The sequence below is a fragment of the Sebastes fasciatus genome, chromosome 6 (genome assembly GCF_043250625.1).
Source record: "Sebastes fasciatus isolate fSebFas1 chromosome 6, fSebFas1.pri, whole genome shotgun sequence".
Lineage (NCBI taxonomy): Eukaryota > Metazoa > Chordata > Actinopteri > Perciformes > Sebastidae > Sebastes > Sebastes fasciatus.
Window position 1 is genome coordinate 35,333,100 of NC_133800.1, and position 15,144 is coordinate 35,348,243.

Below are 15,144 nucleotides of genomic sequence, written 5' to 3' on the forward strand. Positions count from 1 at the left end.
AGAGACCTAGAGCATTCAGAGGATGGATGGATCAAACTAGAGACCTAGAGCATTCAGAGGATGGATGGATCAGACTAGAGACCTAGAGCATTCAGAGGATGGATGGATCAAACTAGAGACCTAGAGCATTCAGAGGATGGATGGATCAAACTAGAGACCTAGAGCATTCAGAGGATGGGTGGCTTTCCTAGCTAGATTGATCAATAAGGGGGTTTCTGAGCAGTTTACACACAGAAGTGCTCGCCATCCAATCGCCGAATAAAAATGCAAATTCTTGCAGAAATCTCCAAAATGTCAAAACGGTTTTGATCCCAAATCACAGCATGGCTTTTTCTATGGTGTTCCTCCAGGTCTTGGTGTCTTAATGTGGTATTTTGGAGGGATTATTGATCATTTTTATCAATTCTCCAGTGGTAAAAATATGGTTATATTTAGCACCAAATCTGTGTAACAAATGGTATCAACCCAAAAATTGCTGGAACAATTTATGAGACATAATAGAGCTATCTCGAGCTATTCTATTTATCATGTTCTAAACCCTTATACACTTTGACAATTTATTTAAATATACTGAGCAGCATCTCAAATTGATCTCCAGGTTCCCAGCTTTCAGATGATGTACACCACTTCTATGTGACATCTACTGTTGACCTGCTATCTCCCCCTAAAGACCTCCTGGACCCCCCTAAACAAAGACTAAAAGGATCGGAGTACTTCTGCCTCCTCTCGCTGCAGGTATCACGAGGAAACAGACGTTTATTTGATCATCTTGACCTCCTGATTGAATGAGATGTTACAGATTTAAACTGACAACATTAACTGTTGGTGATAATAACCAGCGACTGCACGCTGACTGCAGGTCAGAGAGACCAGCAGGTGGACTGACCCGAGCCCGGAACCTGCTGGTCCAGGATCAGACACCGATCACATCCCCGCAGAGAGGACGGCTTTCTCCTTCAGAAAACTGACTCTGAAACTAACAGAGTGAATTATCTCAGCACACAGGCTGAGTTGTTTCTTGTTTTAAGGACAAATGAGATTTAATGAGTCAGCAGATTAAATGTTTTTTGCTGCAGACTAATCTCATTTAGTAAAACACAAGAGACCAAACTGATCCCGGTTCAGTACGTCTGCTTTCACATGGAAATGAAAAGACTGAATGGGACTGTAAACATCCAGCCCTGACTGTCTCTCTCTGCTTTATCAGGACTTCTGCTGCCACCTCGTGTTTAAAACCAGAACAACAACAACCAGGACACAGTGAATCTCAGTCAGCAGCTATCTCTGATTCAAATCTGATATTAGAATGAAAACATACATTTGTGTTTGTGTTGTGGAGGAGGAGTTCTCAGAGAGATGGACGGAACAACAGCATTAATATACAGAAACTGATTTCCAGTGGTGAAAAGTAACTGAGAACACTTACTCAAGTACAGTTAGTACTGTACTTAAGTACAAATTCAAGTTTGTACTTTATCAAAGTAAATAAATGTACTTAATAAATAAATACAAAATAAATGCAAAAATAAAAATAAATCATAAATACATCCATTTAAAAATAAATATCAAATTATTTAAAATAAGTGCAAAAAAAAATCAATAAAAAATATATGCAAAGATAAATAAATAAAAATAAGTGCAAAAACAAATAAGTAAATAAGGTCAAAAATAAATAAATAAAAAATAAATGCAAAAATAAATAAATACATTTAAAAATGAACAAAAATAAATACATGAATAAATAAAAGGGAAAATTAAACTGAAGAGTAAATAAATAAGGGAATTAATACAAAGATAAATTAATATCAATTTATGTCACATTTTATCAATTAATTAACATTTATTTTCAATATTATTTTTTGCTACATTTAACGCCATTTATTTATTCATTCATTTATTTTTTATTTTGGCAGGTTCTGGATGCAGTTTTATCTGTATCTTTCTGTCATGATGCTGTTCTTCTTAGAGTGACGACATGCTAAATAAATAAAGTTTATATGACACAGAGGTGCTCAGTTGTTTTTGGGATTCTGGTTAAACGAGGAAACGTTGGCAGGAAGTGTTGCAAGATGTTGAAGCTCGGAGCCTGAGGGGGATGGATGGCCTCCTGCTGCTGTTACATGTTTTCTGTCTGTTAGAGGAGAGTCTGCTCACATCCAGCAGGGTTTACTCTTTAATCTGACACGCAGGAAACATGGAGCGAGACGCCACTTTTTATTAGTTTCTCTCTTCGTTTGAAATTCACAGTCTTTTGAAATCCATCACAGCTTTTCAGATGCAAGTTTAACCCTTGTGCGTGCGTCACTTTAAAACAAGTTGCTCTGGACAAAAATGTATTATATTAAATTAAATTATTTTCAGAATTTAAACTTGTTTGTTTACATAATTCCGTTGTTAAACAACAATAGCATTATGTTAACATTTCATTTTATGGAAAATAAAACACAAAAGTTGAATTATTTTCTGTATACTAAACTAAACGTTAAATGTGAGTCAGTTGGGGATCCTGATGTCTCTGTAATGTGTGTTTTAAGTCATTTGAACAAGAAGTTGAGCTCCACCCGGTGATTTTTAGGACCGAAACAGGAAGTGAAATTGTCCTAAATGTGTAATTTTGGTTTATGAAATACTGCTGTGTCTTGTAATACTGTAGTGATTTTGTCATTGTCGTTTCCTTGTTCCTCCTTTTTATTTCTGTGAATACTGATTTCATTTTAGTTTCTGAATTATAATTTTCTTCCCCTTTTTGTCTCAAGAAAAACAGATCTTCATCTGTGCAGATAAATAACTAATCTAAAAAAACTAAAGAGTGATTGAATTGTATGGTACAGGAAGTTAAAAACGTTCCTCTATGAAGTCTGGAAAAGAACAAAAAAACATATGTTGTTGGTCATATGTCTGTGAAATAATAATAACAATAATAATAATAATAATTATAATAATAAATAAATAAATCTAAAACACTTGATGTGATCCTGATATAAACTGTGAAATATTTTAGGAATTTTACATCTTAAAGTACTAGAAATAATATTTTTGATTTACAAAGCAGACGAGGCCGACAATTTAAAAAACTGTGTGTAGTTTTTCACTTGATTAATTCTGTCATTACAATAATTAAATCCTTATTATCCTAATTAAAATATTTTAAATGTACAATACTGTATAATTAATTAATTAATTAATTAATTAATTAATTATACAAATAATAATTGTACAACTTGTTCTGTACTTTGGAGAAGTGGTTTATTTTATACAAAATGTGCTAAAAGATCAATAAACAGACTGGGCTTTCAAAAACAATAGCAAAGTTTGACGTTCCCACAACAGAAATTAATGTTTAAACAATTTCATAGTAAAATATGCCATTAAATTAGCAATTATTACTTCACACAAATGGAAATTCACGTGGAGGAAGTATTCAAATGATTCCTATATGTAAAACCAGCAAAATCACGTTGCAAAATACTGCGTTTGAAGGAAAACTCCTGCATTTAGAACTAAATAAATGAGTTAAAAGAGGTCAAACTGTCGCTGTCAGACGGTTAAATTAAGGTATAAACTGTGTTGTTTTTGTGTTGTAGATGAGTCTGACCACATCATCACACTGATGTACCAATATGTGTCATGAAAACATCCTATTTCCTGTTCTCAGATCAGTTAAAAGATTACACGATGCTCTTCAAGCTGAGGAAAATCCCTTCAACTATTGATCTGATAAATGACAACAAATCATTTCATTATTTAATCAAGATAAATTGAAAAACAGCTGACATTTTGAGGTTTTTAGATGCACATTGTACGTTAAAGTAGAATCTGAATCTGCAAAGTTAACTCAAAGTTACAAAGTTTAAACTTAAAATAAGAGAGTATACTTTCAGTTTACTTTTTATGAAGTCGTGCCCAGGGCTGGACTGGGAAAAAAAAAATCGTCCCTGGCATTTTGGCCCAGACCGGCCCCATCAACGTTTCTGTTATGAGTTATTGATCCAGGATCCAGGATCCTTGATCTGTCGATATCTTTCCAATTTTACCGAAGTACATCATCTAGGGAGGCTCCGTACATCACTAACTCGAGGGAACGAGTTACTAACTCGAGGGAACGAGTTACTAACTCGAGGGAACGCGTTACTAACTCGAGGGAACGAGTTAGTAACTTGAGGGAACGCGTTACTAACTCGAGGGAACGCGTTAGTAACTCGAGGGAACGAGTTACTAACTCGAGGGAACGAGTTACTAACTCGAGGGAACGCGTTACTAACTCGAGGGAACGCGTTACTAACTCGAGGGAACGCGTTAGTAACTCGAGGGAACGCGTTACTAACTCGAGGGAACGCGTTAGTAACTCGAGGGAACGCGTTAGTAACTCGAGGGAACGAGTTACTAACTCGAGGGAACGCGTTACTAACTCGAGGGAACGCGTTAGTAACTTGAGGGAACGATTTACCAACTCGAGGGAACGAGACACCTAACTCGAACGTTTGAGTTACAAACTCAAAGGAACGAGTTAGTAACTCGAGGGAACAATTTACCAGCTTGAGGGAACGAGTTAATACAAATTTTCTCCTAGAGGTCCAGGGGGGCTCCGTACATTCCCATACACTGCAACTGGAAATAAACCGGGACACATTTAGAATGTTTATGTTTAAAACTGTGAAATGGTCTAAATACTGTACATTTGTGACATCACAAAATTACGGAAATCCTGACAGCTTTTTTTCAAACTCACAGTTTCTGAATACGGGCTGTGTGTATTTCTCCGTGGATTGAGTGTTTCGATACTTTCACAGTATTAATATAGCACTTAAACCTGCTTTATAATATAAAAGGAATGAACGTCTCACTAACTTTTTACAATATGGGACCTTTAAAAATTCAGTTAGAGTGACTTTTCCTGGCCTTTCAGTGGAAATCTTGTAGACTGAGACACACTATTTCCAGTGTGAAGTCAGAAAGCGACTCGTCACCTGATTGCATCGACACAACATGAAACTACTGCGAAATTCACGCCCCCCCCCAACGCTTCCGCTGCGTTCAGAAAGACAGGAAGCAGAGTCACAGCATGCGGCTCATTATCACACCACAGCAGCAACAAGTGGCACTAACTGTTTTTATTATACATATCAGCAAGGCAACGTCTGAACCATGAACAAACGAAAACTGAGTAAGTTTTATTTCTACTTTATAAGGCTGTTGTGCAATATTTGGGATATTTGGGAGGTTTATTTACCCAAATGATCAGTGGAGAAACCTGACATCCTTGTTACAAGTCTTATGTAGTCCCCATAGCACAAAAATGTCATGTTTCTACATTATATTATACATAATTACAGTATATTATGATGCAAAAAATGGAGGTAAATCAAGTTCTTATATGACAAAACAACAGATAGTTGACTTTAAATGTAGCGGAGAAGAACTGTAAAGTAGCAGAAAATGGAAATACTATAAATAATATAAAGCAAATGTAATACTAAAATACTACTAAAGTACTACTAAAGTACTACTTCAATACAATACTTGAGTAAATGTACTTTCCACTACTGGAAAATGAATATTCTAGCAGAGACAGAGACGGTGTTATATGATGAGTCAGGGAAAACAGGCTGATGTGAGTTTATTTGTGTAATCCTATAAAAGAAAGTGATCTATTGACACTTGTTTCACTGTGTGTCTGTGTGTGTGTGTGTGTGTGTGTGTGTGTGTGTCTGTGTGTTGACTCTTTGTTCCACTCACAAACAGTGTTTTGGTGCATTGTAAACGCAGCACAGTCGTGTCTCTGTGCAGCGTGAATGGACAGCTGAGTCCAGCTGAGAGCAGAGTTTAAGAAAAGTCTGCTGAGAGAGACAACACAGCTCACTGTGCTGCTGTTAGTTGTTCACTATCTAAAGCTGAATTTCACCCATGATGCATCTGAAGGGACGCTCATTCAGTCCAGTTAGAAACTTTATAGGACCGTAAAAAAATCACTGTGCTGCTGTTCTCTGAGCTTTACAGGCTGTCAGACACATCAGTGCATCTATATGATCTATGATAAAAACACTTTTAGAGCCACGTCGACGTCTTACTTTAACGTTTTCCTCAAAAAGTGAAAAAGAAATATCTCTGAATCAGGGAGGAAGTCAGTTCTCACTTGTTCCACGTGAAACATTATGCACTGTTGACACAGACTACGTTTACATGCACACTAAAATTCAGAATACGACACTTAAAGGGACTGTTTGTAAGAATCAGAAATGTCTTGTTAACAGCTTCACCTGTGGCCGTTAAGTCAACGAAAGTCAGCGTCCTGTTGCTGGCGCTTGTGCTCGCTCTACATAGACATGAAGGAGCATCGCTCAACACAGTGAGGCGACACACGTCAGCTAAAACCACAACATCACTCTATATTTCAGCTGCTTGGCAGTAATGTTAGCTGACCAGACAAAGGTCTCTCCATGAATCAATGCTGATCCTAGTGTTGGCTTTTCCTGCCTCAGCCTCCCGACCGCGGCTGGAGGGAACGGGGGAGACGCCGGAGTTTTGGTCGGAGACGATAACGTTTCTCTCTGCGGAGCCCCGTCACTTCACAAGACACGGGAAACCTCTGTTGGTCTGGAGGAGCTGCAGCAGTTATTTCTGCACAAACGTCCACTGAACATTCACTAGATATTCTCAGAGCTAAACTAACTCTTCTGCAGTGTGTAGTGTGCGCGCATGCACGTGAGAGGTGGAGCGAGAACGAGCGCGGTGTGTGAGTGAAGGCAGGCAGGCAGAGGAGCAGAGTACAGCAGAGACTCCGGTCCTGGAGATCAAAGCTACGGTCTCCCCCGCGTCCTCTGACCGCGGCCAACTTGTTTAACAGACGGGCTTCACTAGATACAACCAAGAGGTTTTGGTGCTTCACTGTAGTTTGTGTTGGAGTCTGAGTCTGAGCAGCGTAGCAGTCCCTTTAAGACATGTGGGATATGCTGATATCATTCAGGTTTTTAGGAACATTCTTTGGGCAGCGCATTCAAAATACGCGTCTCAATTTGTTTTTTTTTATGGCAGTTGGCGTCACACGGCCTCTTGCCTGTTTACGGTCAGCTCTGCGTGTTACACACGAACCAAGTAGCCGACAGTTTGCAGAGATGCATGACCAAAAGAAAAGAAGGAGAAACACACTTACAGTTAAACATCATGAACATCATGAAAGACTTGGATGTGCAAATATCACAGCGAATGAAGGAATGAAAAAGGGAGGCTGAGTTCACCACCGGTTACGTTAATCAGAGTATGCACGGCTGCATGTAAACAGGAATATTAGTGGAATATTCACTTTCATTACCCATGTAAACAGCTTAGTAGGAATATTGTCTTTTTTGGAATAAGGACAAAAACAGACATTCAGTGAACATTGTCAAAAAAACATGCAGTTTCTTTGCATCTGCACCTCCATCATCTCCCTCCTCTCTCCTTCTCCAAAACCATTAGTCTAAATTTAGCTGAGGAAATAAATATCTGTGGGTGTTTTGGGAGTCTAATAGGTCCCCCGGGGAGGCAGAAACATAATCAAACAGTGCTGAGAGCTGGAGGGGTCCGCGGTTCAGAATAGAAACGATGAGACTTTCAGCAACATGAGGGAACAACAACATTCCTCAGATGACTCCAACGCAAAGAAAACAGATTTTTTTTTTTGTGTTTCACAGGACAAAGTGAAAATTAAATGTTTGCAGCTGCTGGTTCCTCTGGTGACTTATTATTCTTTAATAGTCTTTAAAATGCACGACTACATCTCACAAAGGGGATAACATACTGTATTACCTGACTGATGTAATGATGGAGACCATGTCAGATTCTTCTTCTGATAACAACGTTAACAGTCATAGTTGTTGTATTTCCCACTGTTACTAAATGCAACATGTCATCTTTTGAAAGAGCAGTAAGTCATTTCCTGCATCCTACAATATCTCAGATCAGAGTGTCTCAACGGTGAGGTCAGGATCTGTAGAGCAGCCGGATGTACGGACGTCTCACAGCCAGTTAAAGGCCTTTCACACAGAACGGCACCGCTGCCCTCTGAGACACATTATATCTAACGGCTTTTTGCTGCGTGGAGTGAAGTTGTAAAGACAAGGCCGGCTCTAGCCCTTTGGCGCCCAAGGCGAAATTCGGACTAGGAGCCCCCCCCGGCGGCGCCACTCCAGGGTTAGAGTTCAACATTAACCGCAACACACATCACAATGGTTTTAGGACAAAAATTAAGATTCTTATTTTCATAAACAACGGATTTTGTTGGCTTTAAAGTGTTTAGTCAGTTTCACTACAATTTACACTTTTATCAACAAATAAGTGCAGCCAGGCAGATGAAGTTACAGGGTGACAAGTGTATTTCTTTATTTATTTGTTTGTTCATTTGTTACCTCAACGCAGAAAATGAGGAAGGGCGCCCACCGGCCCTGTGTAAAGAAGTTTGAGATATCAACCCGTTCTCGTTCTCGACTCGTCATATATGGACGTTTGGCGTCACTTAGGTTTAGGCAACAAAACTACTTGGATAGGTTTAGTAAGAGATCATGCTTTGGGTTAAAATTGTACGTTACCTAAGTTAAGTACGTAAGTTAAATAAATAAGTTAGGTACGTAAGTTACGTACTAAGTTACGTATGTAAGTTGGGTACCAAGTTAAGTACGTAAGTTTTGTACTTAACTATATCTGATTCCCCTCTTTCATTACGTCTTTCCCTCCACATTGAAATACAAAATTCATGATCAAAACTTCCCATTAATGATGTTGACAAAGAAACGTTTCTGTCAAACCATCCTCCAGGTTTCAAATGGTTCGGGAGCCTCACCAATCTGTCCACCCGCCGCCCGTCAGAGAAGGTCAACATCAACGCAGCCCCAGAGCATGATGGGAGCTTCGGCGGTGCCAAGTCAGCAGCGGGGGAACAATCGGTGGATGACTTGGAGACCTGCCTCCGCAGCCCCGGCTATGCCCACTCCAGCCAGATGTACACACATGTGGGCACTGTGCCCCGCAGCCAGACGCAGAAGAAGAAGAGCTTCAGGGGGCTGAAGGAGAAGAAGAAGAAAGAGGAGGAGGAGGAGGAGGGGAGTGGAGGGCAGAGCCAGTGGAGGGCGGGGGAGCATGTCCGAGACTCCCCCCTGCTCAGTGCCCTCTCCAGCCTCAGTCTGAACAGTCTGGACCGTTGTCCTGTTCCTGCACCGGCCCGGCCGCTGCCCGCCACCCCGCCACCCAGCCGGGCGTCACCTTTGACCTCAGCACCTGCAAGCTGCTTCAATGACCCCATTAAGAGCAAGTCAGGGAGCATGGACGCTTTAGAAACCGGTAGACCTGCAAGAGAGCCTTCGAACATGGCGACTAACGGCCCCAGAGCGGCTTCGTCGCAGGACGTTTACGTGCCGATGGATCCGATAGCCGAAGCTGCCCGCAGACACGTGGGCGACCAAACGGAGAGACAGCGAGGCGTCACCAGTACACAGGAAACCACGAAGACTACGAGCGGCTCGCAGGAAGTGGAGCGTGTTGGCAGGTGAGGAAGTGGATTTATTTATCAGTGCACTTTCAGAGAGATGCAGCGACGGACACAAAAATAGACCTGCCCTCAAAACTTCAGTTTAAGGTTTAAAGCAAAATAATATCAGCCAGTTTTAGGAGCAAAATAAGGCAGATTGCTGCACGATACAGAAAAAAGACACTTTCAGATTTCAGAAAACGTTTGAAACAAGTTTATTTTGTATTAATTTTAATTTTATCGCACTGGCACCAATAACATTTAAATACATACTATAAGATAACCCTAATGCATATTATTTTACTACTATAGATTTGATTAAACAATATAATTAATACTTTGTATTATTCTTTGTAAGTTTATAATAATAATAATTTCAAGAAAAAAAATCAACCTGCATATTTTTTTACTATTAGTCATAGATTTGATTAAATAATTAAATTATATACATATTTTAAAATTATTTTTGTTATTACTCATGTGTTACTATTACAGGTCATAATTATAATTACAAGAAGAAAAAAAAACCGTATGCGTATTATTTTACTACTAGTCATAGATTTGATTAAACAAAATAATTAACATTTTTTAAAATATTTTTTGTTATTTATGTGTTACTATTACAGTTTATAATTATGATAATTACAAGAAAAAAATCGTAATATTTAAGAAAAAATAAGTACTAATCTTATTAAGTAAAATGTCATAATAATAATAATAATAATTATTATTATTATAATAATACAACATAATAATAATAATAAAATAATAATAATAATAATAACAAATTATTAATATTAGAGGAATATTTTAATATTACAAGAAAAAGTCATGATAATATAAGAGTATAGAGTTCCCCTATTATTCTATCCTAAACCTGATTACATGCATCATAATTATAATACAGTATATAGTAGTTGGAGCATGCATCATAATTATAATACAGTATATAGTAGTTGGAGCATGCATCATAATTATAATACAGTATATAGTAGTTGGAGCATGCATCATGATTATAATACAGTATATAGTAGTTGTAGTTGGAGCATGCGCAGTAGAGCCCCTCCTGCCTGCTGAGGTCCAGTCAGTCAGCTGGTTCTCAGTCAGCGGCAGAGAGCAGCTCACTCTGCGGGAAAACATGTGTTCAGTCCGGGACAGTAACTGTCCGTCTCTCCGCTGCAGGGAGCCACACAGACGGTGAGATTAATAATAACTTCATTAATTAATAATATTAATATAAAGTCAGTAGGAATCTGTTAACTGATCCAGGATCTGCTCTATAAGCTGTTTTAATATTTGAACTTTGAACTTGATGTTTTTAGAGCAGAAACATGTTTCCAGTTAGTTTGATGTGATAATTAAAAAGCTCCTGACTAGTAAAAACCTTTACAACAACTAGAGTTGTGTTTGAAGTCTATGGTTAGCAGCAGTCTGTCTGTGTACTGTAGACTATGTGGGTGTTACATAAGAGGAGGAATTTGATCTGCTGCTCTGCTCCCAGTCAGAATATATCTTACATGATAAGAGGCTGTTTTCTTGGCAGAGATGCAGCAGCCTGGTTCACTTCATCCTGACTGTCTGTCTGTCAGTCTGACCTATTTCACGCCTGACTTTGATCTGGGACTGTTATAGGAAGCCTTTTGATACCACATATCTCATCTTAAATGTCTTCTTCTTCTTCAGGCTGTAACATGAGACAGTTTTCTGACCTCACTGCTGCTTGTTTGATCATCATATCTGCACTGTTTCAATAACATATATGTCCAATAAGTCCAGGGTGTCCTGCAGTGTGTCATAGTGGAGGCTAGAGCTCCTCTTACTTACTATTTTTCATGCAAAAATGGCATAAAAATCAGTTTTCAGCCTTTTAAATATGGGGATTTGGACTGACGAAAAAGAGGGCTGCACAATTAATTAAAATTTTTATCGAAATTGTAATATGGCCTGCTGCTAATGTTCAAATCACAGGAGGTGCAATATTCAGCTCAGTCGCACAGCAGTTTGTGAAATAGTCAGGACATTTAATGTATTTATTCATGAACATAGACACAAAATTCACATTTTTTTCGTGATAGTTAGCATTAAATCAATTCTGATGTAATCCATGTAATTGTGAACCGGGAAGTATAAAGAGCTGCGAACGCTGCGTAGGGAGGAGGTCGGGTTGGACGGGTGGGTCAATAAACACCGGACTTTCACTCAGGAGACCGCTGTTAGTGTCGCGTGTTATTAAAACCCAAATCCCAACCTTTTCCTAAAGCTATCTAAGTAGTTTTTGTCACGTAACTTCCGTACTTAAGTTACGCCACTTCTGGTGTTGTTTTAACCAAAACCACAATCTATTCCTAAACCTAAACTAGAAGTGCACTCGGAGAGCGCAGAACTCCTCCAAGGCAGGTTTCATGAACGCGTCATCAGTCACACTGTGGATGTCTTAAAGCCTGTTGTGTTGCTGCACAGGCTGAGCCGAGTTATTGAAAAAAAAATCCCAAAGCCGGATCATGATCCGGATCGCCACCAAAATCGAATGGATTATTCATTCTGCTACAGCCCTCCAAAATATTTCATTCAAATCCATCAGGGACTTTTGGAGTTATCCTCCAAACCGACAAACCAACAAACCAACGCCGGTGAACACATAAACTCCTTCCTAGGTCTTCGGCCTTGGTGGAGGTAATAATAGTTTTATTTTGAAAAGACTGGAGCAGAAGTTGACACGTGCATCACGTGTTGCTGGACATTCGTAAGATAACGCACGACAAATGAAGTTGTTGAAAGTCGTGTTGATCTTCACGATGTACACGAATCAATTAAATTTCGTGACTATTTCACAACCTGCCGTGAGACTGTGTTGCAATATTTGTTAAAAGGTTAAAAAAACAAACACCTTCTTAATTAAATATTGTGACATTTTATAAAATATGAGACTCGTTAAGCTTCAGGGAAGATTAGTCGTGGCGCTTCATCTTACAGCAAAGACTATGTACTGAGTAAGGTAGTTGTATAAATCCAATGCGATGGATCAGTATCTGATTGATTGATCGTAGATTAATACTACTTTAATATTCACTGTAATTAATCATTTTCTGGAAAATCTAGTGTGTAAATGTCTTCAGTCGACTTTAAGTTTATATTTTGTAGAAATGCCGCCTCTTAAGTTGATTAGTCGACTACTCGTTTTGGTCTCAACTATAAGATTTCAGTTTGACCGTTTGATCGGAGTTTGTGAGTGATTGACAGCTGCTAATAGACGGCAGCTGTCAATCACTTGTTTTCCTCCGGTCTGTGAAATCTTGCAGATGCCGTTAGGAGCACCGGAGGACACCGGAGGAACATGATTTATTTTTTTCGGATTACCTGTCTCATACACTACTGTCAGGATATAGAGACTTTTTACTATCTCAGATTTAATCGAGCTCCGCTGCATTTCAACCACAGGTGCTGTTCGTTTGGGCAGTTGTGAACGCAGTAATCGTGCGGACCAAAACAACCGATCCGAGAGGGCTTGCGAGTACAGTGATCTCGGACTGTTTCCAAGATATCAAAAATGCAGACTGCCTGTGTGGGCATTTGTTGGGATGGACAGGTTAACGTGAGAGGACTGACTGATGTTTGTTGACATCTGGGCCAAAAAGACCCTACAGAATATGGTAAATAAAGTCCACATAAATGGTGACGTTTATAAAGTCATTGAACCGGAGGAGAAGGGATTCGTGTGCCGAGTCAAAGTGAAAGCAACTTTGCGATTCTCTGCATGGAAGTGGCAGCTTTCAAGATGGAAAAGATCAATTTATACACCTCAGCAACTTTATGTTTTTATTTGGTCTCTGTGAAACCAAAAGCGCTCTTGCCTAAACCAAACCGTCACCATAGAGGTAGCAGATCAGCATTCACTAGTTCACAGTTTGATTGTCGCTGACTGGACTCGGAGCAGCTGAGCTGGTGGTTTCCTGACCTGTACTTTCATGACTTCTGTTTTCCAGTTAGTGAAGCAGAAGTGGTTGTGGAGGTTTAACCTTGACCTTCATTTTAGAAAGTCACCGACTGTGTTTCTTATTCCACTTGGTTTGTTTCTGTGTAGTAAACCTCAACAGTCTCTCTGCTCTGCTCTGTGGAGGTGGAGGTGTCACATTTGTTTTTGGTTATGATGGGAGCTTTGAACCACAGCCAGTGTGTCTCCTCCGCTGTGTGTTTGTGGATGTTATGAGTGAGTCTCATGCGGTGGTGTAAGAGCTGCTGGCTGAAGGAGCAGGAAGTGCTGTAAAAATGTGATGCTGGTTTTGGGGGGAGCGCGGCCCCCAGGCGGAGGGAGTTCACCCCCTCGCTGGACCGTTTGGACCACGACATGTTATCTAGCAGTGGAGAGGCTCACTGTGGCTGTGGTTCGCCGATATCTACAGCTGTCCTTCACCAATAAATCTTATTAGCTGAACAAGTTGTGAAATATTGCCGTCCATTAGCAGACGTAACAACAAACTTTTAAGGTCTGGCACCAGTAGGCCAGGAACAGGAACTTGGACGGGACAATAAGTTCACACAGTTCATTCAAAAGATGTATTTGTACCATTGACTTGTGTCTCATCACTGTGTGCCTCTTTTGTGGAGCAGCTTGTACTCCCACAGAGGAGGCTGAATAAAACTGGATGGTGCAACACGACCTCTGTGTTCCCTCAGAGAGGTCTCTCTGTTTGCTGTCGCTCAGCGGCACAAATTCACTCGTCAAAGTTCACCAAAGGTTGACCAACTTCCACCCCCAAAAAAGTGAATTCAATTGATTGAATGTTAAATTCTGGTGCGACCGTGCGGGACTCTAGACCTTCATGTTCACAGTGAAGCTTTCATCTCCCGTGTGAGCTCCCAGGGTTGAGCTTTTAAAAGCTGCTCCACCTCCACCACACAGGTGTGATCACCTGTTGTGGCTGATTAGAGCTCAGGACAGGCTCCTCCCCCCTCCTGGTTGCACCTGTGAAGGAGTGATCATCACTCGTCTTTGTTCTTCATTTTCCTTGGAAAATCTGCCTTCTCATACGTGAAAATAAACCCAACTTTTCACATAGGTCAAGTCAGATGCTGAGCTTCCTCAGCCGGCTTTGTGGTGCCGATAGTCCTGATGGTGGCGCTGCAGCAAATGCCTAAAGTTTAAAACTTTCAAAACAAATCAGCCGTTTGCTTAATTGACACCAAACTTTCTACGCTGCATCTTCAGACTGTCCTCCACAAACCATCCACACAGATCGTTTAATTATCAAAAATTGAGCCCACAGTGCATCAAAATGTTTTAGTGTAATCAGGACTGTACACAGATACTTCAAATTCTCGCTAAATTAAGCTCCAATGTTGATGAAAATAATTGACAAAATGTCGAGGTCATGGTAGATGTAAGGGGGGGGGGGGGGGGATTTCAGAATTTTATCTCAAAAACTGCATTTTTGACAGTAATTTGAATTCTCTCTTCATGTGAACCATTGCAGAAATCAATCATTTTTAAACATTAGTTTGTCACTTATGGAGCAATCAATCTTTATTAAAATAAATGACTGACATCTCTGTGTTGTCTAGATGAAGAAAAGTGAAGCAAAGTCTCAGAATTTTGTCTCGGAAACTGAATTTTTGACAGTAGTTTGAAATGTTCCTTTACATGCAAC

General features: G+C 39.7%; 1 protein-coding gene across 2 annotated transcripts in view; it reads left to right on the top strand.

The window, feature by feature from the left end:
• The first annotated feature begins 5,038 nt into the window (after nucleotides 1–5,038).
• Nucleotides 5,039–15,144, top strand: part of LOC141769944 (SH2 domain-containing protein 3C-like) — a 46,781-nt gene continuing 36,675 nt past the window's right edge. The window contains exons 1-2 of one of the 2 annotated variants that reach the window (XM_074639477.1): nucleotides 5,039–5,164; nucleotides 8,791–9,517. In XM_074639477.1, the coding sequence (XP_074495578.1) occupies nucleotides 5,146–5,164; nucleotides 8,791–9,517 (746 nt within the window). In that variant the 5' untranslated portion in view covers nucleotides 5,039–5,145. Of the gene's footprint in view, nucleotides 5,165–8,790; nucleotides 9,518–10,394; nucleotides 10,697–15,144 lie in introns of those variants that run through there. The other variant, XM_074639478.1, reaches the window with a different exon arrangement.